The following is a 22,999-nucleotide window of genomic DNA, read 5'->3' as shown; positions in this document are numbered from 1 at the left end:
CAGGGTAGATTGTCCTATAACATGCCAGCACTGGTCTCCTGAATTATGGAAAGTTGACCTCCGTAACTAATCGATACTTGTTTTGGAGTATAAAGAGTTAAGGCAGTAAAACCAGTGCATCAACCATTTGGACTGCGCAATGCTGGATCATTGTGAGTTTTGAATAATAAATATTGATTTTGTTAAATAAAAAAATATGTACTGCTAAGCTATAAAGTTATCATTTTTATCATTAGAATAAATTAAAAAACAATGTAGATATTAAACTATCCATTGGATTCATAAAGGTTACCACTAAGTATATACTAAGTGTACACTTTCTGTATTCAAAAACATCCCTACCACATTGCTTGTGCTGTCTACTCACTCAGAAAGTCTACACTAAGTGTACACATGGTAATGTTTGTGAATCTCTCTTCAGACCTGACTTTGTCAAAAGCAGGACAGGGTTTTGTATTATATATCAGAGAAAAAAAATGGAGAACACTGAACCTTTGTAGTGTTTCTCTACACCATCAAAAATAATATGGTACTAACACATTTTGACAGCTGCTGTGTCAATTTGACAGGTGCCAGTTATTAGTGAAGCTGTTTCCAGTCAACAAAATATACACAACATGATCTGTCTAAAGCAGCCATAACATATTTCTTTTTTTTTTTTAATTCTGTCAGTAAGGGGGTGTCTCTCCATAACCCCTACTTTCTATAATTAAAAAAGTAGATGCAGGGATGGTAGCTTCCCTTATTAAACAGCATTAGTGATCCATCTGGCTATTGATATAACCTATATAATCTAATTTCTCTAATCTAGCTGTCTAGATGTCTACTTATTTATTTATCTACCTACAATTCTAGGTATCTAAAAATACTGTCTAAGGGTAAGGGTCTATGCAGTTAGCTATTGAACTGTCTGTCGGTTTGTCTGTGTATTGCCTATGTCTCTGTCTGCGTAGCTGTCTAGTAATGCTAGACCATTAAACACTTCAATATTTTTTTTTAAGCTGATACTGAAAACCATATAAACTCTGTCTGTTTGTATGAGTGCATACAAGTAACACAGGAGAAACTTCAATCCCTGCATGTTGTTAACAAGCAACAGACAACTCTGCTCACACAACCACATCCCTTTGTGTGTTTACCAACCTTACACTGGCGTCAATGTTCCCCATTATTAAGTCATTCTCTGTTAGGAAGAAAAAGAAGCATAAATCTGAACTGGCAGTGTAAATGACTAAACTGCCTGAGATTGTGATGTTACTAATATCTGGAAAACCGTGTAAACAAAAAGTATCATGTCAAACATATTATTCTTTACAAATTATTTGAACAGTTCTGTAACATAAATTAAAACATTAAAAAGACATTCACAGTATCAACATATATAATGGAGCCTCAGTTCATGTAAACCTTACTTGTTTTTATTTATTTATTTTTTAATCCAGCATAAATTTCAGTTAGTAAGCTTACCCAGTTGTTTCCTTGTTGGTAGAATGGTTTCCAGCTATCTTCTCTGTCACTGTAGAGTAATATATATCTTGTTACCCAGTCATAGGTATTATATGTTCCCTGAGTTGCAATTGCAGTGATATTATATTTCCTCTTCAGGTTAATCTGAAGCCAGGGCTGTGGATCTTTTGGATCTGGCGCCCATCCACTGCCACCTGTGCATAAATATTCAAATAATTTATTACAAGGCTGCTATATAATGACGTTATGCCTTTAAAGTAGAGGAGGGCATGAAATGCTGTCCAGAGATAATACACTGTTGAGGAAGAAAACTGTAACATAGCTGGAGCTATCACCATTGTTGCAGACTAGATCACTGTACATTGATTTCATGTGTTTCCAGTTTCAAGTCTTCCTACCCACCACTCTCCCGCAGAAAAAAAAATAACATCACTGAAAGTAAAATGGTTAATTTATCTGTGCTGCTTACCAAAGCACAGCAAAAATCATTACTGAAAAACAATAGTGGACCACTTTCAGCAAAAATTAAAGATATGCATTCATATTAACCTATTGTCTAGTCTAGGATCATGAAGGAGCCACAGCCTGTGTTTATACTCCTTGGTCACAAGGCAGAGAAGCTAATCATAGATAAGATATCAAGCCATTGTAGCAAAACACTAAATGTGTCAGAATGTTACACTTAAAATGTGTCTTTCTATTATGTTTATTTTAATTTTTTTATTTGTAACACAAATCTCATACTAGTATGTCACTGTTCTACCAGGTGAGCTGCAATAGTTAGCGGCCTAACATCTGCAAGGACTTGCTAGTGCTTGGAGTAAGCACCCTCATTGGTTCATTTGAGTTTTTTAAAGTTTTTTTTTTTTTTTTTTTTTTTTTTTAAGTTCTTAGCTTCTGGTATTTAAGCCCTGCATTTATGCATGTTTCTGCTTCTTTGCACGGTGTGCACCACAAACTACTGCACAATTGTGTTCCATAGCCAGACAGATATGTTTGACAATTTTTCCCTTAGATACAGCAGTAGTACATTAGTTTATTCCTCATCTTTAGAACATCTCAGGTCTAAGAAGTATTGCTAGTGAGATATGACCTATAAAACCACCAACCAAAAACCCTGTCAGTAATACCTATCTACAGAGCACCTCCTAGATCAATCCTGAAAGCACCCCTTCTGTGATAACAGTTCTTCAAACCTAGCATTATGGACAGCGGGACAACCCTTGTTTCTCCTGACAGCCTTGTTCACTTGGGTCTCCTGAGGCAGTGTAGCAACTGCCTCATGTACACTGACAACCCTCTACTAATAACTCACTCTAGTACAGAGTGGGAGAGATGTATTTCACCAAGAATCTTGAATTTCTGCTCTCTCACACTCGAAACAGTAACACTGAAGAGGTTGTCAACACACCCACCACTTCTCATGCACATAGTTCCACTACTCATACACATTAAACGCATAAATCAACATATGCAGAGGTTGTCTCAAAAACTTACCAAAACACCAGAGACCTCCAAAACAAAAGACTGCTGCAATTAAAACAGCTCCCACAGCACCCAAGACACATAGCAACACCAGTGTCTCACCTACCAAGACCTTAAGGTGTAACACTCAAAAAACACATTTTCTTGTCATTAGAGACATCATAGTGAGACACACAGATGTCCCACTCACCAACTGCTTGTCCGGTGCCAGGATTCATCAGATCACATATGCAATCAGGTCTCTCAGCAATAAGTACCATTATATCTCCATCATAGCTCATGCTGGGGGGAACGATCTGAGATGTACCTCATTGGACTATATGAAGAGAGACATGATTGAGCTCTCTGAGCATGTGTCCCAGGCAGGTATTTCTCTAGCCTTGAGCAGCATAGTATCCTCACCTAGAATGATGCCACAATATAAACAAAAATGGTGGATTTCAATAATTGGCTTAGTTTTTGGTGTCATTCAAAGGGGATCCAGTTTCTGTCAGCCTGGGATGACATTGCCAACAAACCTTATTGCTTTGCCAGAGATGGTTAACACATGGCACCACTAGGCTTTTGGCTACTGGCAAAGGCTCTTGCCTCCCCTATAGTGCTTTTTTAGGCAAGGTCTCAAAAGCAAAATTGCCAATATGAAAACTGCCAACCATAACAAAATAAGGGTTATGCTGCTAAAAACTTAGAGCTTAAAACAAAACTTGCACACCCTTGAAGCACTTCCATCACCAGAGGATGTAGATGTCTGTGCAGTCACAGAAACCAGGTTCAAGGTTTCAGACAGTACTCTGGCTTTGCTAGCCTACAATGTCTTCCACACCTTCAGACCATAAAACGAACGTGAGAACCAAAGGAAGTGGTGTTTCTATCTATATTAGAGAGAAATTCACCTCCCGACTAGTTAGACTAGACAATTCCATGGAGTTACTCCAAGTTCAGATACTGTGGATAAGACCTTCATTTAGGTCATAGCTAGTTATAGATCCCCTTCCAGGATAACAATGTGCATGCCTACATGACCAAACTAGAGTCAATCCAAATACTGCCAAACACTCTGGTCATGGAGTATTTCAATTATCCCTCATTCATCTGGGAAACCTGCTCTAGCCCTAACTCACTAGTGAAAAAGTTCCTTGACTCTGTTAACTCAAATGCTCTGGAACAAATTGTTCAAACCCAGACAAGAGGAACAAATATACTAGATCTGATCCTCACTAACATGACAGACACACCACTGCAACTGTTGGACCATCAGCTGTTAAATCTGACCACAAATCAATCGCCTTCAAACTGGCAGTAACACGAGAACTCACAAAGGGTGAAGTCAGACTAAAAAACTTCACCAAAGCAAACAATACCATCCTAGGGGAAGACCTACATGCATTCCAAGGCCCATCCCCAGCTGGAAGTGGTAACTACATCAAAGCTTACATTGAAGCCTTGTACAATCCCTTGTTTAAGTGTATAGGTGCATACAAGAAGAGACTTAGCTGTTCCAGAGAGAATCAAAGCCAGCGTCCCAAGTAAAAAAAGCAAACTTTACAAAAACACAAAAAGCTGCTGTCTAAGAAAATAAGGCAAGGCCCCAACAATGGAAAAGCACCCTCCTCAGCCTCAACAGGCAAATAAGGCAACATGTCAAATCCTCTAAGGGTAACTTTGAGAAAAACTTACAGTGAAGGATAATCATACCACCTTTTAAAGCTATGTACATAGCCTAAAAGGAAGAACCCAAACATTTGCTGAAATAGTCACTAATGGTATCACACACACTGATTCCACAGGATAGCAAACATGCTAGCGGACAGATTTGGTGAAAATTTCATTCTTCTGTCCCCTCCAAACTTATCACAAACATTGCCTTCAAACCCCCCCCCCCACCGTACATATCCAATGAGAAGGTCATTAAAGCCTTGTCTAAGGCAGCCTGTATGGGACCAGACTGCATCCCAGGCTGTCTTCTAAACAAACTAAAACATGAACTAGCATCACCAGTATGTACACTATTCAATCACAGCCTAATCACATGTTTTTTTCCTGCAGAATGGAGAACAGCAACAGTTATTCCCCTCCACAAAGGTGGCTTAGCAACAGACCCAGGGAATTATAGACCCATACATCTGACCAGTCTAATCTGTAAAGCTATGGAATGTATCATCATGGACTTCATAAATAAAGACATAGGCGACCTCACAAACTTGGATCTGACCCAGTTTGGCTTCATCAAGGGCAGATCCTACCTGTTAAGTCTTGTGAATCTCTTTGAAAATGTGACCAGGGCCATTGAAAAGGGCAAATCTGTGCACACAGCATACCCCGACTTGGCAAAGGCCTTTAACACAATCCCACACTCAGGCATTACGGACAAACATAGTAAACTGAATGTAAACCACATTGTTGTAAGATGTGTTGCCAACTGGCTCACAAACCAGTCACACAATATCCAAGTGGGTGACTTCACATCAATCAGCAGACCTGTCTCCAGTGGGGTACCACAAGGGTCAGTGCTGGTTGCCCCACTGTTTGGTATATATGTATCAGAAGTTCAGGCGAAAACTAAGGGGCTGTGGCTGACCAAGTTTGTGGATGACTCCAAACTGCGTACAATTATTGAATCCCCAAATGATGTCAGTATACTTCTGGAGGGTCTTACACAGACCATGACTGGTGTCTTAGTCATGGTCTCAAACTGAATGCAAAGAAATGCATCATCATTCCCTTCGGAAAAAACAATGTCCCTTCACACTATCAAATTAACAATACCCTATGTACCTACGAAGTGGTAAGAGATCTGGCATCACAAGTAGACTACAACCTTAACTTTGATCACTGTGTGTCCACTGTAGTAAAGAAGGCAATCTACATAACACACTTGATTAGCAAAGGCATTGCCTCTAGAGCATAGGTTATACCCCCTCTAAATTCATCAGTAATTATGCCAATAATTGAGTATAATGCCCCTTTCACCATGTATCATACAAAATGCCTGCAGCAATTGGAAAGACCTCACAGGTTTCTAACTAAGAAGATTAATGGACTCCAGCACGTGCCTTACACAGACCAACTAAAGTCCCTGTCACTATACTTAGTATTGTATAGACTTCTTAGGGGAAACCTATGCCTGGCTTACAGAGCAATTTCCAACCCAAACCTAATGAATTTGCCACACATCTATAAATCAAATGGGACTAGAGCTACCCATTCCAGGGACCTAAATATGTCCTGCAACTTGAATAGAATGTGCTAAAGAGACAGATTTGCCTCCCAGCAACTGCTGCTCCTTTGGAATAGGCTGCCAATTCATGTGAAGTAGAGCACCTCTATGATACTGTTCAAAAGGAATCTGGGCGAGTTGATGGGGCACCATAAATTCTTACTAGGGATAACACCCTCAACTCTCCTGGACACGGGCAGTCATTACTAAATACATTCCTGAGTATTGACTAGAGTATCTGTGGTATCACATTGGGATGAAATGGTTAGGCTTGAAATGACCCCTGGGTCGATAGCCTAGTAACCTTCTGTGATCCTATAATTACTCCATTCCATACACAGTCCCATTATCATTATCCTGGTATCAGTTCACATCACTGTGCCTGCTGGCTGATTCTATTTAAGTAGGAAGTGATGAGACCAGTCAATATTAAGTTATTATAATGATTTATGCAGCTAATAATCTTCTGACAAAGTTACTTGTTAGTGTCACTATCTTAGTTTTGACATAACAGCTGTGAATTTGTTAAAAAAGGTGATGTGATTTCAATGTGCAGTTTCAACATACATTAGAAATGCATTTTGCAAAGTAGCTTTTACCAAGACTGACACTGAGTGAATTTTAATAATTTCTCATTTCTCTGTCTCACCTGCAATTATAGGACATAGGTCCAGATAACAATCTGGCATACAGTCAAATGGATGATAACCAGCTGTCCACAAATGAAAGAAGGGGAGCTTACCACAATCACTTGTTCTATGGTGGAGACTGGAATGTAGATGATCACATGAGACAATATTTTACAGCAGTAAACGACAGTTATCTTTGGCCATGTTTAGGGGTATAGTACCAAGCACATGTACGCAGATTTCCTAGAACATCATCTGCAAAAGTTGAATTTTGGATGTTGTATTTTCATCTATTTCAAAACCCTCTATGTCAGTACTGTTTCTGATCAAGTTAGCCCAAGGCTCCATTACTAAAGTGAATAATAGTGGAGAAAGTGGACATCCCTGTTTTGTACCTTTAAGAATGGGTATTTTATGTGAATCATATGTTCCTACCCTATTATAAGCCAACGTTCCTTTGTATAAATGTTCAATTAGATTTACAAATGCATCCGAGAAGTTTGTGCACTTCATTAAGGTAAACAGATAGTCCCAACTTACTGAATCAAATGCTGAACTTATATCAAGACTAATAAGTGTTAAATCTTATTTTTCCTATTTGCAAAAATCTATTAATGTTAAAGTTCTTCTTATATTATCAAAAGTATTTCTATTTACAATGAAGCCTGTCTGATCTATATCTATAATGCCGGGAATGATTGTCTTCATTCTATCAGCAAAGATATTCATAAACATTTTATAATCAACATTAAGTAATGAGATGGGCTGATATGAAGAACATCTAGTTGGATCTTTATTAGGTTTTAAAATTGGCGAAATAAATGTATATTGCCAAGATGGGGGGGTTATTAACTCAGTTTGGGCCAAAATAAAAACCTTATGTATTAATCAATATGTATTTTTAGAAAGGATTTTATATATCTCTGGTATAATACCATCATTACCCGGTGCTTTGTTTGATTTAAGCTTATTTATTTTTGTAATAACTTCTGTATATTTAATACTCTTGTCCAATAGCTTAATCTGTTGTTTATTAAGCTTTTTATTCATATTTGTGGTTATAAACTCCTTTATTTTATCTTTAGGTTCCATGTTAATATTATTATGGTTAATTTTGTGAAAGTGATTTTTAAATTCATCTAGTATTTCTGGTATACTAGAAACATTCTTCTTTTTCCTTAGAGAAAAGATTTCTTTGATATGGTTTTGTTTATTCAACCTTTTTGTTTTATTTTTAAGTCTATGTAAGTATTTGGGGCTTATTGAATAAGACAAAAACTTGTATTTCTCTAAAGTTATTTTAACTTTATGAGTTAAAATTTCTTTGTATTTCTCATTTAGTTTGTTTAATTCTTCAATAACTTTCTTGTCCATAATATTTTCTTTATTATTATGTTTATAAAAGTCTAATTTACTTTGAATATCTAACAATTCCTTATCCCAATATTTCCTTTTATTATTATACCATCTGATACCAGCTAAAATAATATCTCCTATAGAGAATGATATGATCTTATCAAGATGATGTTTCACTGTATTAATACCAATTCCAGGTATCCAATATACATTAATTAAAGTGTAAGTCTTCCCATTAATTTGTATTGTAACCATACAAAACATTCCTTTGTCATCCTGATAAGACTTAATGGTTTTAGGAATGGGTATACTTTTATTCCATAAAATAGCCACTCCTCTTTTTTTCTGAGTGTTCTCTGAACTAACCAATACTGTATATTTCTTTGTGGCTAGTTTATCAATATCTTTTTTCAAGAGATGGGTTTCTTGTAGGAAGACTAAGTTGGCCTTATGTAAATTAATGTATCTTATTAGGCTTGCCCTTTTACATGGATTATTCAATCCATTAATATTTAAAGAAATTCCTTTTAAAGATGTCATTTGGCATTTTTAAAACTTAAGAATCTTATGATCAAAATAACAAATAACAAGATAAGTAATGTTACATCTCCTCCTTTAGGTGTACCTTTAAATATAGCTGTATTTATTGAATCTCTTATGGGATTTCAGATAGGATTCAATTTTGTTTGTAGTGACAATGAATGTACAAAATATATTGTGGATGTCAAAACTATATACAAATAACAATGAACAAGTGAAAATAATGTAAGGATTAAGCCTTGCATCCAGCCTGGAGTTGTAAACTCCAACTTAGAGTAGTATTTACTACTCAAGTTAACCCCCTACCCTAAGCAGCAGTACCTCAGCTACCACCTTATCAATTTAATACTAGTTATATTTAACTGAAGTTAACAGTTTTCAATTCAATTATCTAGCAAGACAAGACTACACATTTGGTAAAACAGCATCATATAAACTAAAATAAACCTTTTTTTTTTTTTTTTTTTTTTAAACTGTTCATACTACTATATACATCCATGTAATATAAAACACTTGTATTCAAATAGCATTCAAATAATCTTGATGTTAGAAATCAAGAGGAGAGAAAAATAAGTTCTAACATTCATTTAAATCAAAACTTTGGCTAATATGATTCAGACATTACATATATTAGGATGCATCTATTTTCTGTCATGTAAATACAGTTAACAGCTTCCAAAAAAAACCTTGAATTGCTTGTATATGAGCATTTACTCAAACTCATTATTGCCAATAGAATAAAATATTGTATTCATAGAAATTGTTATAAATCATACTTCATAGTTAAGCAGATTCTCAGAAACATTTATATACATATCTACATACACACACATACACACACACACACACACACACACACACATATATATATATATACATACATACACACATACACACACATATACACATATATATATATATATATATATATATATATATATATATATATACATGCATACACACACACATACACACACACACACACACACACACACACACACACACACACACACACACACACATACACATAAACACACATACACACACACACACACACACACACATATATATATATATATCTGATCTCACTGAGTTGTATCATTACTGAGCACCATCTTACATTGCTGTCCCTTCAATAAATCTGTCTGCTTTATACAAAATAATGCACAGCAAACACATTTTAGTAACCAGATTTTACAAACATGCTATACTACTGCTTTAAAATATATCACATGACAATTTCTTCCAGTATAGAGTTATAAAATTATTTATGCTTGTCAATCAGATGAATTAAATGAGTTATAGTAATGTATATGTTTGGGACATAGGTTTTTAACACATATTATTAATCTGCTATTCCTGTATCTGTGATGTGTCAGTGTGATATCTAGGTCAAAGGTGAGACCAGCTGCTTTCAGCTTCTCTGTGAGAATCTGAGAGTTGAAGCTTTTGAAGTAGCTCATGGACACTGTGCATGAGACAGCCCACATCCCAGATTGTCTCTCTTAACATTTTGGCGGAAACTTATTAAAAACTAGTGACAAACATTCATTTAGCAGTGTAAATGCATCTAAACATGACAAAACCTTCACAATGCATTCTACAGGTTATTACAGGCTCTATGCAAGTGAAATCAAGCCCAAAATTATTAATAAGTAACAAAACTCAACATTTTTGTCCCAACTCAACTCCTATGAATCTTATTATTTACTGTGTCTATATGATCAAAAGTATTTCTATATATTAATAAAGAAAAGAAAAAGAGAGTAGAAAGTAAAAGGGTGTAAGGCAGAAATAAAAAAATGTAAGAGAAAGCTATAAGAAGTATATACAATAGAATATTACTTACTGTTTATATTAATAGAGTTAAAAATAAAACATATTATTTACTATTATTTAGTTCTAATTATTATTAGTTAAAGCATGACAGATTATTTACAAACAAGCATAAGCAGTGTAATCAAGAAAGTATAATTAGGTAGTGTCATTCCTGTATCTGTGATGTGTCAGTGTGATATCTAGGTCAAAGGTGAGACTAGCTGCTTTCAGCTTCTCTGTGAGAATTCTGAGAGTTGAAGCTTTTGAAGTAGCTCATGGACACTGTGCATGAGACAGCCCACATCCCAAATTGTCTCTCAACATTTTGGCGGGAAACTTATTAAAAACTAGTGACAAACATTCATTTAGCAGTGTAAATGTATCTAAACATGACAAAACCTTCACAATGCATTCTACAGGTTATTACAGACTCTATGTAAGTGAAATCAAGCCCAAAAATTATTAATAAGTAACAAAACTCAACATTTTTGTCCCAACTCAACTCCTATGCAAATCTTATTATTTACTGTGTCTATATGATCAAAAGCATTTCTATATATTAATAAAGAAAAGAGAGTAGAAAGTAAAAGGGTGTAAGGCAGAAATAAAAAAAAAAATGTAAGAGAAAGCTATAAGAAGTATATACAATAGAATGTTACTTACTGTTTATATTAATAGAGTTAAAATAAAACATATTATTTACTATTATTTAGTTCTAATTATTATTAGTTAAAGCATGACAGATTATTTACAAACAAGCATAAGCAGTGTAATCAAGAAAGTATAATTAGGAATAGCATTTGAAGAACATATAAACTTTTAAAGGAAAAAATGTATCAAATTACTGACCTTATTTTTCCTCTTCAGAAAGAGAAACAAGTTAAATCACAGCTTGCCATTAAATCTCCAGATATTTTGACTAGTTATGAAACAAAACATTTCTTTGCACACAGAGAATAACTTTGATTAAATCTTTTTCAAAATATTTGTTGCTTCTTGGAAATGCAGGAACTATATTTAAAAAGATTAATAATAAAATAATGATGAGAGAGAAAAAACATAGTACAAATCATTTGTTTTTATTCTCTTCTTCTTCTCTGAAGTCTTCCATGAAGTTTCAGTTGCCAGTCTGTTTAACGAAGGACTAGCCCATTCCATTTCTTCTATTTTTTCCAAAATCTTATTTTTTTTGATAAACAGTAAAGCAGAGTCTAAGTCATCGAAAATTTTAGGACCATCAGGAAGGAAGATTTTAAGCTTGGCAGGAAACAGAAGGTATGTTTTGAACTGTGCTTTTTTAAGCTCCCTTATTAGTGGCAGAAAAACTTTTCTTTTAGCTAATACCATGGAAGAATAGTCATTGTCAAAACGCACAGTTGTTTCATTAATCTTAACAGGAGCTTTAGCCCAAGCAAATTTAAGAACCATCTCTTTGTCAAAAGATGATAGAAATCTAACTATAACTGATCTAGGATAGTTTTTATTAGAGTTAGTATTAGCTATAGATCTATGTGATCTTTCGATACCAAAAGAGAATGCTTCTGGTAAATCTAAAGTTTTAGGGAGCCATGTTGTTAAAAAAGAAGTAATATTGTTACCTTCAATATTTTCTGGCAGTCCAAAAATCCTAATGTTATTGCGCCTAGATCTATTTTCCAGGTCATCCAGCTTTGTTTGTAAATGTGAATTTTGTTTCAGCAGAAACTCAATGTTGATTTCGTCTTCTTGTATTCTATTTTCCATGTCATTCACAGCTTCTTCTATGCCTGTCATCTGGATCTTCTGTTGTTGCAGGTCCATATGTAACAAGTCTATTTGTTTTGTAGTTTTTTCTATGAAAGTGTCTATTTCAGTATCCATTTTATCCATCTTAGCAGTAAGTTGCTGGACTATAATTATCAGAGACTGAAGTTCTTTCTTGATGCTGGAGTCTTGAGAATTTGTCTTACTGGAACTCATTTCAGACTGATAAACTGACAGGAAAATTTTCAAAGTAGTTTCTGACAGGAATATTATTAAGATTTCCTTTCTTTTTTAGATATAGTTCAAGAACTATATAAAACCAACATATTTAGAAAGAAAATTACTTCAAAAATTAATTTTTTAAGTAATTAATTCCTGTCAATGTAATGAAATTGGTGGAGCTGAAGAAATCTGCTGCTATCCTGTGTTCATCCTTGGCCACGCCCTCAGTTGTTAAATCTGACCACAAATCAATCGCCTTCAAACTGGCACTAACACGAGAACTCACAAAGGGTGAAGTCAGACTAAAAAACTTCACCAAAGCAAACAATACCATCCTAGGGGAAGGTCTACATGCATTCCAAGGCCCATCCCCAGATGGAAGTGGTAACTACATCAAAGCTTACATTGAAGCCTTGTACAATCCCTTGTTTAAGTGTATAGGTGTATACGAGTAGAGACTTAGCTGTTCCAGAGAGAATCAAAGCCAGCGTCCCAAGTAAAAAAAGCAAACTTTACAAAAACACAAAAAGCTGCTGTCTAAGAAAATAAGGCAAGGCCCCAACAATGGAAAAGCACCCTCCTCAGCCTCAACAGGAAAATAAGGCAACATGTCAAATACTGTAAGGGTAACTTTGAGAAAAACTTACAGTGAAGGATAATCATACCACCTTTTTAAAGCTATGTACATAGCCTAAAAGGAAGAACCCAAACATTTGCTGAAATAGTCACTAATGGTATCACAAACACTGATTCCACAGGATAGCAAACATGCTAGTGGACAGATTTGGTGAAAATTTCACTCTTCTATCCCCTCCAAACTTATCACAAACATTGCCTTCAAACCCCCCCCCCCACCGTACATATCCAATGAGCAGGTCATTAAAGCCTTGTCTAAGGCAGCCTGTATGGGACCAGACTGCATCCCAGGCTGTCTTCTAAACAAACTAAAACATGAACTAGCATCACCAGTATGTACACTATTCAATCACAGCCTAATCACATGTTTTTTTCCTGCAGAATGGAGAACAGCAACAGTTATTCCCCTCCACAAAGGTGGCTTGGCAACAGACCCAGGGAATTATAGACCCATACATCTGACCAGTCTCATTTGTAAAGCTATGGAATGTATCATCATGGACTTCATAAATAAAGACATAGGCGACCTCACAAACTTGGATCTGACCCAATTTGGCTTCATCAAGGGCAGATCCTGCCTGTTAAGTCTTGTGAATCTCTTTGAAAATGTGACCAGGGCCATTGAAAAGGGCAAATCTGTGCACACAGCATACCCCGACTTGGCAAAGGCCTTTAACACAATCCCACACTCAGGCATTATGGACAAACATAGTAAACTGAATGTAAACCACATTGTTGTAAGATGTGTTGCCAACTGGCTCACAAACCAGGGACACAATATCCAAGTGGGTGACTTCACATCAATCAGCAGACCTGTCTCCAGTGGGGTACCACAAGGGTCAGTGCTGGTTGCCCTACTGTTTGGTATATATGTATCAGAAGTTCAGGCGAAAACTAAGGGGCTGTGGCTGACCAAGTTTGTGGATGACTCCAAACTGCGTACAATTATTGAATCCCCAAATTATGTCAGTATACTTCTGGAGGGTCTTACACAGACCACGACTAGTGTCTTAGTCATGGTCTCAAACTGAATGCAAAGAAATGCATCATCATTCCCTTCGGAAAAAACAATGTCCCTTCACACTATCAAATTAACAATACCCTATGTACCTACGAAGTGGTAAGAGATCTGGGATCACAAGTAGACTACAACCTTAACTTTGATCACCGTGTGTCCACTGTAGTAAAGAAGGCAATCTACATAACACACTTGATTAGCAAAGGCATTGCCTCTAGAGCATAGGTTATACCCCCTCTAAATTCATCAGTAATTATGCCAATAATTGAGTATAATGCCCCTTTCACCATGTACCGTACAAAATGCCTGCAGCAATTGGAGAGACCTCACAGGTTTCTAACTAAAAAGATTAATGGACTCCAGCACGTGCCTTACACAGACCAACTAAAGTCCCTGTCACTATACTTAGTATTGTATAGACTTCTTAGGGGAAACTTATGCCTGGCTTACAGAGCAATTTCCAACCCAAACCTAATGAATTTGCCACACATTTATAAATCAAATGGGACTAGAGCTACCCATTCCAGGGACCTAAACATGTCCTGCAACTTGAATAGAATGTGCTAAAGAGGCAGATTTGCCTCCCAGCAACTGCCACTTCTTTGGAATAGGCTGCCAATTCATGTGAAGCAGAGCACCTCTATGATACTGTTCAAAAGGAATCTGGACGAGTTGATGGGGCACCATAAATTCTTACTAGGGATAATGCCCTCAACTTTCCTGGACACGGGCAGTCATTACTAAATACATTCCTGGGTATTGACTAGAGTATCTGTGGTATCACATTGGGATAATGAAACCCCTGGGTCGATAGCCTAGTAACCTTCTGTGATCCTATAATTACTCCATTCCATACACAGTCTCATTATCATTATCCTGGTATCAGTTCATATCACTGTGCCTGCTGGCTGATTCTATTTAAGTAGGAAGTGATGGGACCAGTCAATATTAAGTTATTATAATGATTTATGCAGCTAATAATCTTCTGACAAAGTTACTTGTTAGTGTCACTATCTTAATTTTGACACGACAGCTGTGAATTTGCTAAAAAAGGTGATGTGATTTCAATGTGCAGTTTCAACATACATTAGAAATGTATTTTGCAAAGTAGCTTTTACCAAGACTGACACTGAGTAAATTTTAATAATTTCTCACTTCTCTGTCTCACCTGCAAATATAGGACATAGGTCCAGATAACAATCTGGCATACAGTCAAATAGATGATAACCAGCTGTCCACACATGAAAGAAGGGGAGCTTACCACAATCACTTGTTCTATGGTGGAGACTGGAATGTAGATGATCACATGAGACAATATTTTACAGCAATAAATAACAGTTATCTTTGGTCATGTTTAGGGGTATAGTACCAAGCACATGTACGCAGATATTGCTCATATGCATCAGGTTCTGGTAAAAATTTATAAGATGTCACTATAAATGCAAAGAGCTAAGAAGACCTTCTTACAGCCAGAATGATTACCTCTTTGAGTGGACAGTCTACTTATTGGTTCTGGAAGGATCCTGCCTTGGGAAAGGTTTGGTCATTTCCATTCTGCTCAGTGCCTCGTCCTACATTGTACAGGTATTACCTCTCACTGAAAATGGAATTCACTACCCCCCAACCTCAGGAACCTCAGTATCTCTCTTCCTAGGGACTAGCCACTTTCAGACCTATCTATGTGGTCATTTATGGGTCATTTCTAGACTCCTCGCTAATCATTATAACCAAATCACCTAATAATGCAGGTGACTCTCTATGTTCAGTTAGTGTTGCCAGATTATGGAATCACATCCCACCAACACTAAAATCCATTCAGAATGTAAACTCATTTAAAACTTCACCTATCAAATCAACAGATCTGCTCTTTTATATTTCCAGGATAAATGCCACTGTTGACTTTAGCTTGCCATCTCATCAAACCATTTCTCTTCAAATCAAAACCCTCTGTCCCACAACCAGCCTTCACCAACACCTGAATAGTTTTATTAGCTTTTCTGAGCCATATACGTACTTTTGCAACAGTTCTCACCACCCCGCCTCTGTACCTTTAACATAAACCTAATGATAGCCATATATACTTATCTCTCAACCTGTTTAGTACCTCACCTCTAACATGATGTTAGCATTTATGCACTGCAGAGTTCTTTCCCTTACTTTCATTTTGTTGAATTTCTAATCATTAATCACAAGAACTATTACCTAGTTGATAAATCCATTAATACATATTATCAAATGCTCAATGTTCAACATCTATCATTTATACTGCAATAGCTTCTTTTATTTTATATGAATGTAATCTATGTAATCTAATTAGTAAATGTATGTTATATTTTCCAGATGCTTAGGTTTTTACATACCTTGATGAAATGGTCCCCATTCCTAAGTCAGGGCATAATTTAAGTTCAACAAAGGAAACACAAAAACACCATAAAATTCAACAAACAACGAATATGAGCAGAGAAATTTAAGTTCAAGAAGTCAGTTTTGCTTCAGTCTTTGAAATTTGCTATGCATGCTCTTCTCAGCACTCACTATGTACCCTCTCTTTGCAGTTCATAAGGGGGTGCTTCTATCAGTAGCATACTTAGATATGGGATTCTTTTATTAGCCCAGTTGCTCCTACTACAACTGGAAATATCTGTGCATCATTATTCCACATTTCTGTAATTTCTTCTTCCAAGTCCTGATATTTTGCAAATTTGTCTTTCAGTTTATAGCTCACTGTAGTGACTAGGTGTAGCAATTTCAATAAGCAAAGCTATATCTGTATTTTTCTTCTGAACTGTAATATCCTGCCTGTTTGCTTCTACTTTCTTAGATACTGGAATGGAGTGATCCCATGTAATCACTACTTCATTATTTTCAGCAATCCTCTGTAGCTTCTCCAGTGTAACAACCTTACCACTTTGTTTTGTCTTTCAGTATACAAACTTTCAGACATGAGTATCACACCCTGCAACAAGATGTGAAACTGTTTCTAGTTTTGTACTGCAAAAACTACATTTGTCTGTATCTCCTACATTTTCTGTGGATTTTGTGAACCATCTAGTGCATAATCCATTATCTTGGGCTGCCAATATCAACCTTTCATCTAGTTTATTTCACCTTGTTTGAGCCATTCTCTCGACAGCTTTTGGTCAAGACGCAGATGTTAGAGCAGCTCTCTACTTCTTGCAACAATTGCTTTCTTTACATTTATCTTTTTTTTTTTTTTTTTACTGATCCCCTTCTTTGTAATCTTTCATTTGTTTTTTTTGTTCTGTTTTTGTTGTCTCCTGTTTTTTTTTTTTTTTTACCACATTTGGTTGTATTTACATGCCTGCTTTTTATCTAGGGGGTTCCACTAACCTAAGAAGAGAGCCCCTCTTAGACATACGTTTTTTCATTATGTAGAATATCCAGTATGCTTGGATCTGACAATATTAATAAATACATATGTAATCCCACAATCACTGACCTATACAGTCAATTTCAAGGAGGCCCAGGTCTTCTTCAGCCCAAGGGATCATAGGAGGTTACTAGGCTAATGGCCCTGGGGCCCTTACAAGCATAGCCAAGGGTTTATCCCAAAAAAACAAACAAACCTCAGTCAGCCCCTATCACCCCAGTCAATGAGAAACAAAGGTGGGACCCCTGGGACAAATTTGTGGTTTGCCATCCACCCATCAAGGTTGAGCTTGAAGAGGGTCAGGGAGATACTCTGTTTGACATGTATGCAAAGTCTATTCCAGAGATGGGGCAGCCTCTGGGAGACAAACCTGTATCTCCATCAGGTTCTGTTGATGTCGCATATTAGATTTAGACCCATCGAGCGGGTGGGTAATCCTTGAGGAGTTAGACTTACGGATATGGAGCATCTCTAGTAGGGCAGGGTCCGATATTGCCTTGTAGACGAGACCCAGATCACTTCTGAGCAATCTGTATGATACCGAGTAAAGTGATAGTGATTTGTGCTTATCTGCTCAATATCTGAGATGTTTGGTTGGCTGCTATCTACCTGCAATCAACTGAAATACAAGCTAATATAAGTATACTTCATTCTGCACTTGCACTGTTTTACAGATAGGATTGCATTTTATTTATTTGTTTCACTGAATATTCATTAAATATCGTGGTCTCTCTGTCTCTCTGCAGTTAGCTTGCTAGATGTGTAGCCACCTGGCTTCCCTGGGGTTTTTTGGGGGATATATAATCGTAATAAATACTTGTTCTTGTATATCACTTAATTGGCATAGAGAAAATTTCTTGTTTTTTCGTTAAGTATATCCAGCTCTTTTGTGGCCAGTTAATCACCCCAAAGCTATAAGTTAATATAGGAAGTACAAGTTGATTTATAACTTAAGCTTTATCCCTAGATTTAAAAGCAGTTTTCAGTATTAATTTTAGTCTGCTAAAATATTCCTTCCTGAGCGTTGTCTGCACTTTTTCATGCTGTATTGCTGCCTTGTCCTCAGTTCATATATGAATATTTGCTCACTCTTTCTTGTTCCAAATGTTTCATGTTACATTCTTACCCAAGTTTTAAATTTCTTGAGTCTTCAGTTTTCTCTTTCAAATGTTGCTTTTGCACATTTGTCAAGACCGAATGAGATACCGGTGTCCTCTGAGAAGGTTTTAACAACTTGTAGTTGCTCTTCCAGGTGTTTATCTGATGACCTACACAGTTGTAGAGCATCCACAAAAAACTAGATGAGATATCCTTTAAATTTATGACTTTCTTGGAGTCAGACTGAATCTGTGACCTAAGCTGCTGGGTAAACCACTTAGCAAATTCAGACCAAGACAAAACAATAAGGGTAACAAAGAATCACCCTGAAATATTCCACAATGGATTTTCACACCCTGGATAGCAATTTGTCCTTTTTATGGTTTAACTGTAAAGTGGTTTGCATTTTCTTGACAGTAACTGCAATAAAATGTGTAGATGTATGATGGATCTTGTACATTTGTAAGCATTCTATAATTCATAGGTTCATAGGTTCAGCCCAGAAATTAATAGTTTATTGGCCATTTTGGGCTAATTTCTATCTCCTTCATTTCCCTGCAATAAAACCCACATTTTAAGGTTTTTGTGTTAGTATACAGCTCAGCAAGCTCCTGCCTGGTGCCCTGCAGAGTTCTACAGCAGCAGAGAGACAAAAGAGAGACTTTGGAGTGATTAAGTATCATTTTTCTGCATTTTCTTGCTGCCTTTAGCTAGTTCCACCTACAATGCCAATTTTCTAGAGTTTCTGTGATTTAAAAAGCTTGTTTCAGCTACATATTTTACTTATTTTACTGCCTGCACTTTAAAAAAAAGTCATTTTTGTGTTTAAATTATCTGTTTAACTGTTGTAGGCTACACACTCAAGTGTGATAGCCATTTCTGTGCATTTAAAGTGTTTTTTTTATTCTATCTGCTTTATTTTCTAAAAAAAAACAAAAAAATACTTGTTTTCCTGCCTTTCTAAGCTTGTATAGTCCAGTTTTCAGGTTAGTGCTGAATTCAGGTCTGTGTTACAAGTTTCTGTGTTTGCCCATACCTTACTTGGATAGAAGGAAGTTTCTCTGTTCACTGTGAAAGAGGAAGCTTTGAGCAGCCTATCTGTCCCTGGAGGTGTGGTTTCAGTCCAGAAATTAGTAGTTTATTGGCCATTTTAGGCTAATTTCAATCTCTTTCATTTCCTTGCTAGAAAACCCACATTTTCCGCGGTTTTGCGTGCCGGGCAGGGCCGGTTAGCTAGGGTATAACTATTCCCGGCTCCACAAAGTCTACTCTTTTAATTTTTCCCTTGGAACTAGACAAACTTTCAATTTAAGCACTCAAACCATTCACTTCTCATACCGGCACTTGCTCAAAACTCATAGCAAGCACTAACAAACCTTAACACTAGACCCCCCCCCCCCATATGGTAGAGAAGGACCGGGCTCTCTATTCGACCTTACCAGCCAATCAGTAAAACAGTTCACTGTACCTATCCAGGCATGTCCAAAGGACAGTTTCAGGTGTACTCTCCAGTCCAACTGGTGAATCTGGGCATTTTGAGGCAATGTTACAATTGCCTCATGTACACAGACAACCCTCTCCTCATTCCACCAAACACTAATACATGCAAGAGATGCAATTATACAGCCAAACTGGAGGCTAAGCTCTCTCAACCCAAGACTGGACCAGGCAGTCAAGAGGAGAAGGGAATTACTTGTATCACACCACCAGTCTCACATAGACCTGTGAAACCAGTACCGGCAAAAACCACACATAAATACACAAAAACATACTTGGAGGCTCTAAATAAAAATCTGCAGAAGCAACAGAGACCTCCAAAGCAGACATCCAAGCAACCTCCACCCCCCAACACAAACCATGAAACATACACTTCACAAAACCAGCGTGCCACACAATCACAGCCCTTAAGGCAAAATATCATACCCAACACACTAGTAATAGGTGACTTTATAGTCAGGCACACTGACGTCCAACTCACTAGGCTGAACAAGGAGAAGGTTACTGTTAGCTGCCTCTTGGGTGCCAGGATCCACCACATAACACAAGCACTCAGGTCACTCCAGAACAAGTACAAATATGACTCTGTCATTGTCCATGTTGCTGTGAATGACCTGAGCCATACCTCCCTAGACTACATGAAAAGAGACATGGAGGAGCTCTCTGATCAGTTAGCCCAGGCCGGTATGACCCTGACCCTGAGTAACATCCTGTCCTCACCAAGACTGATACCACGTTATAGAGAAAAAATTATCAATTTCAACAATTGGCTAAGCATCTGGTGTCATTCAAAGGGGATCCAGTGTCTGACAACCTGGGATAACATGCTCGACAAGCCACACTACTTCGCTAGAGATGGCTTGCACCTGTCACCCTTAGGCTTTTGAATACTGGCCAAGGCTCTTGCCACCTCCATAGTGCCTTTTTTAGACAAGGCTCAAAAGACAAACCCACCGCCATAAATAGCACAAGTAACAAAAAACAGAGGTTATGTTACTCAATGCCAGAAGTCTAAACCTCAAAATGCACACACTCAAGGCACTCCTCGGTATGGAGAAAATTGATATATGTGCAGTAACAGAAACCTGGTTTAAGGCTCCAGAGAGCACCCCAGCACTACCAGGCTACAACTCGTACCATACATTTTGGCCACAAAACCTGGACCAAAATACAAAAGGCAGGGGAGTATCCATAGTCATCAAGAATACCCACACCTCCAGGTTAGTGGCACAGCACGATGCTTCAGAGATCATCCACATGCAACTAACAATGGACAAATCTGCTATTCAAATTATAGCTTGCTACAGATCACCCACCATGCCCCAGGACCCCCACTCCACATTCCTGGAAACACTGGGAAACATAAAGGTCCTACCAAACACCCTGATATTGGGTGATTTCAATTGCCCAAACATTAACTGGGAGAATTACTCAAGTACAAACTCCCTTGCCCAAAATTTCTTAGAATTTATAAACTCAAATGCCCTGGATCAACTGGTCAACACTCCCACCAGAAGTGACAACATATTGGACCTGGTCATAAACCAACATGGGCGACCGATGTTCCACACCGGAGGTCAACCCCTCCCTGGTTAGATCTGACCATAAACTAATCACTCTGGATATCCACATTCTGCCACCACCCCGGTCAAAGAAACCACGGTGAAAAACTTTTCAAAAGCAAACTTCAAGTTACTTAAGACCTTGGTGGGAAGTTTCAAAGCCCACATGCCAAAGGATAACGCTGTCCAAGCTGCAAAATCCTTTACTAATGCACTCTATGGGCACCTACAAGAATGCATGGATCATGCTATCCCAGACAAAACCAAGACTCACTCCTCCAAGAAAAGGAAACCAGTCTGGTGGACCCCTGCCATAAACAAGATATACAATAGAAGGAGGAAACTAGTGCAGAAAAGAGTAAATTCCCAAGAAGGTAAGACATCCCTGATCAGTATCAGCAAGAAACTACGATCCCTCATAAAATCATCCAAGGCTAGCATCGAAAGAAAAATTGCCATGGACTCCAAAGATATCCACAAGGCATTCTTTAGCTGTGTCAAGAATCTAAGTGGCAATTCTCAGATCTGCTAAGAGTTAGTGCAGAATGGCACAAAATACATTGAACCAACTGATATAGCCAACATCCTGGCAGACAGGTTCAGTGCAAACTTTAACCCCCTCTCACCCCCAAAAGGGCCCATAACTATACCAGAAGAATGTAGTGCCCCTGAAATCACAGACACTCAGGTTAAAACAGCCCTCTCCAAAGCAAAAAACACAGCATTAGTGGGACCAGAAGGTGGTCACCTAAACACACTGTTTAAACTCAGCCTCTCCACAGGCTATGTGCCCAAAGAGTGGCGCACAGAAACGGTTATTCCACTCCACAAAGGTGGAGCCACAATGGACCCTGGGAACTATCACCCTATAAGCCTGACTAGCTTGGTCTGCAAAGCTATGGAGTGCATCATCATGGATCTCATTAACAGAGACATTGGAAACCTCCAAACACTGGACCCTACCCAGTTCAGCTTTGTTCAGGGCAGATCATGCCTCCTAAACCTGGTGGACTTCTTTGAGACAGTTACCAAGGCTATAGACAAGGGAAAGGTGGTCCACACAGCCTACCTAGACCTTGCAAAGGCCTTCGACATCATTCCCCACTCAGGTATTACAGACAAGCTCACCAGCCTGAACATAAACCCCTATGTCATGAGATGGGTTGCCAAATGGCTCACAGACAGAACCCACATGGTAAGAGTTGCAGGAGCTAGGTCTGACTCTAAACCGGTTACAAGTGGCGATCCCCAGGGCTCAGTCCTAGGACCACCTCCTGTTCGGCATATACTTTTCAGAGGTACAGGCAAGCACAGGAGGAC

At 37.7% G+C, this 22,999-nt stretch overlaps 1 protein-coding gene across 1 annotated transcript in view; it reads right to left on the bottom strand.

Moving 5' to 3' along the window:
* CNTNAP1 (contactin associated protein 1) overlaps window positions 1–22,999 on the bottom strand; it is a 941,217-nt gene that overhangs the window by 598,645 nt on the left and 319,573 nt on the right. The window contains exon 3 of the mRNA XM_044054679.1: window positions 1,468–1,661. Coding sequence (XP_043910614.1) covers window positions 1,468–1,661 — 194 coding nt within the window. The remainder of the gene's footprint in view (window positions 1–1,467; window positions 1,662–22,999) is intronic.

The sequence above is a fragment of the Protopterus annectens genome, chromosome 13.part0, assembly GCF_019279795.1.
Source record: "Protopterus annectens isolate FY-2018-M chromosome 13.part0, PAN1.0, whole genome shotgun sequence".
NCBI lineage: Eukaryota > Metazoa > Chordata > Ceratodontiformes > Protopteridae > Protopterus > Protopterus annectens.
This window is presented reverse-complemented; position numbering and strand designations above follow the sequence as displayed.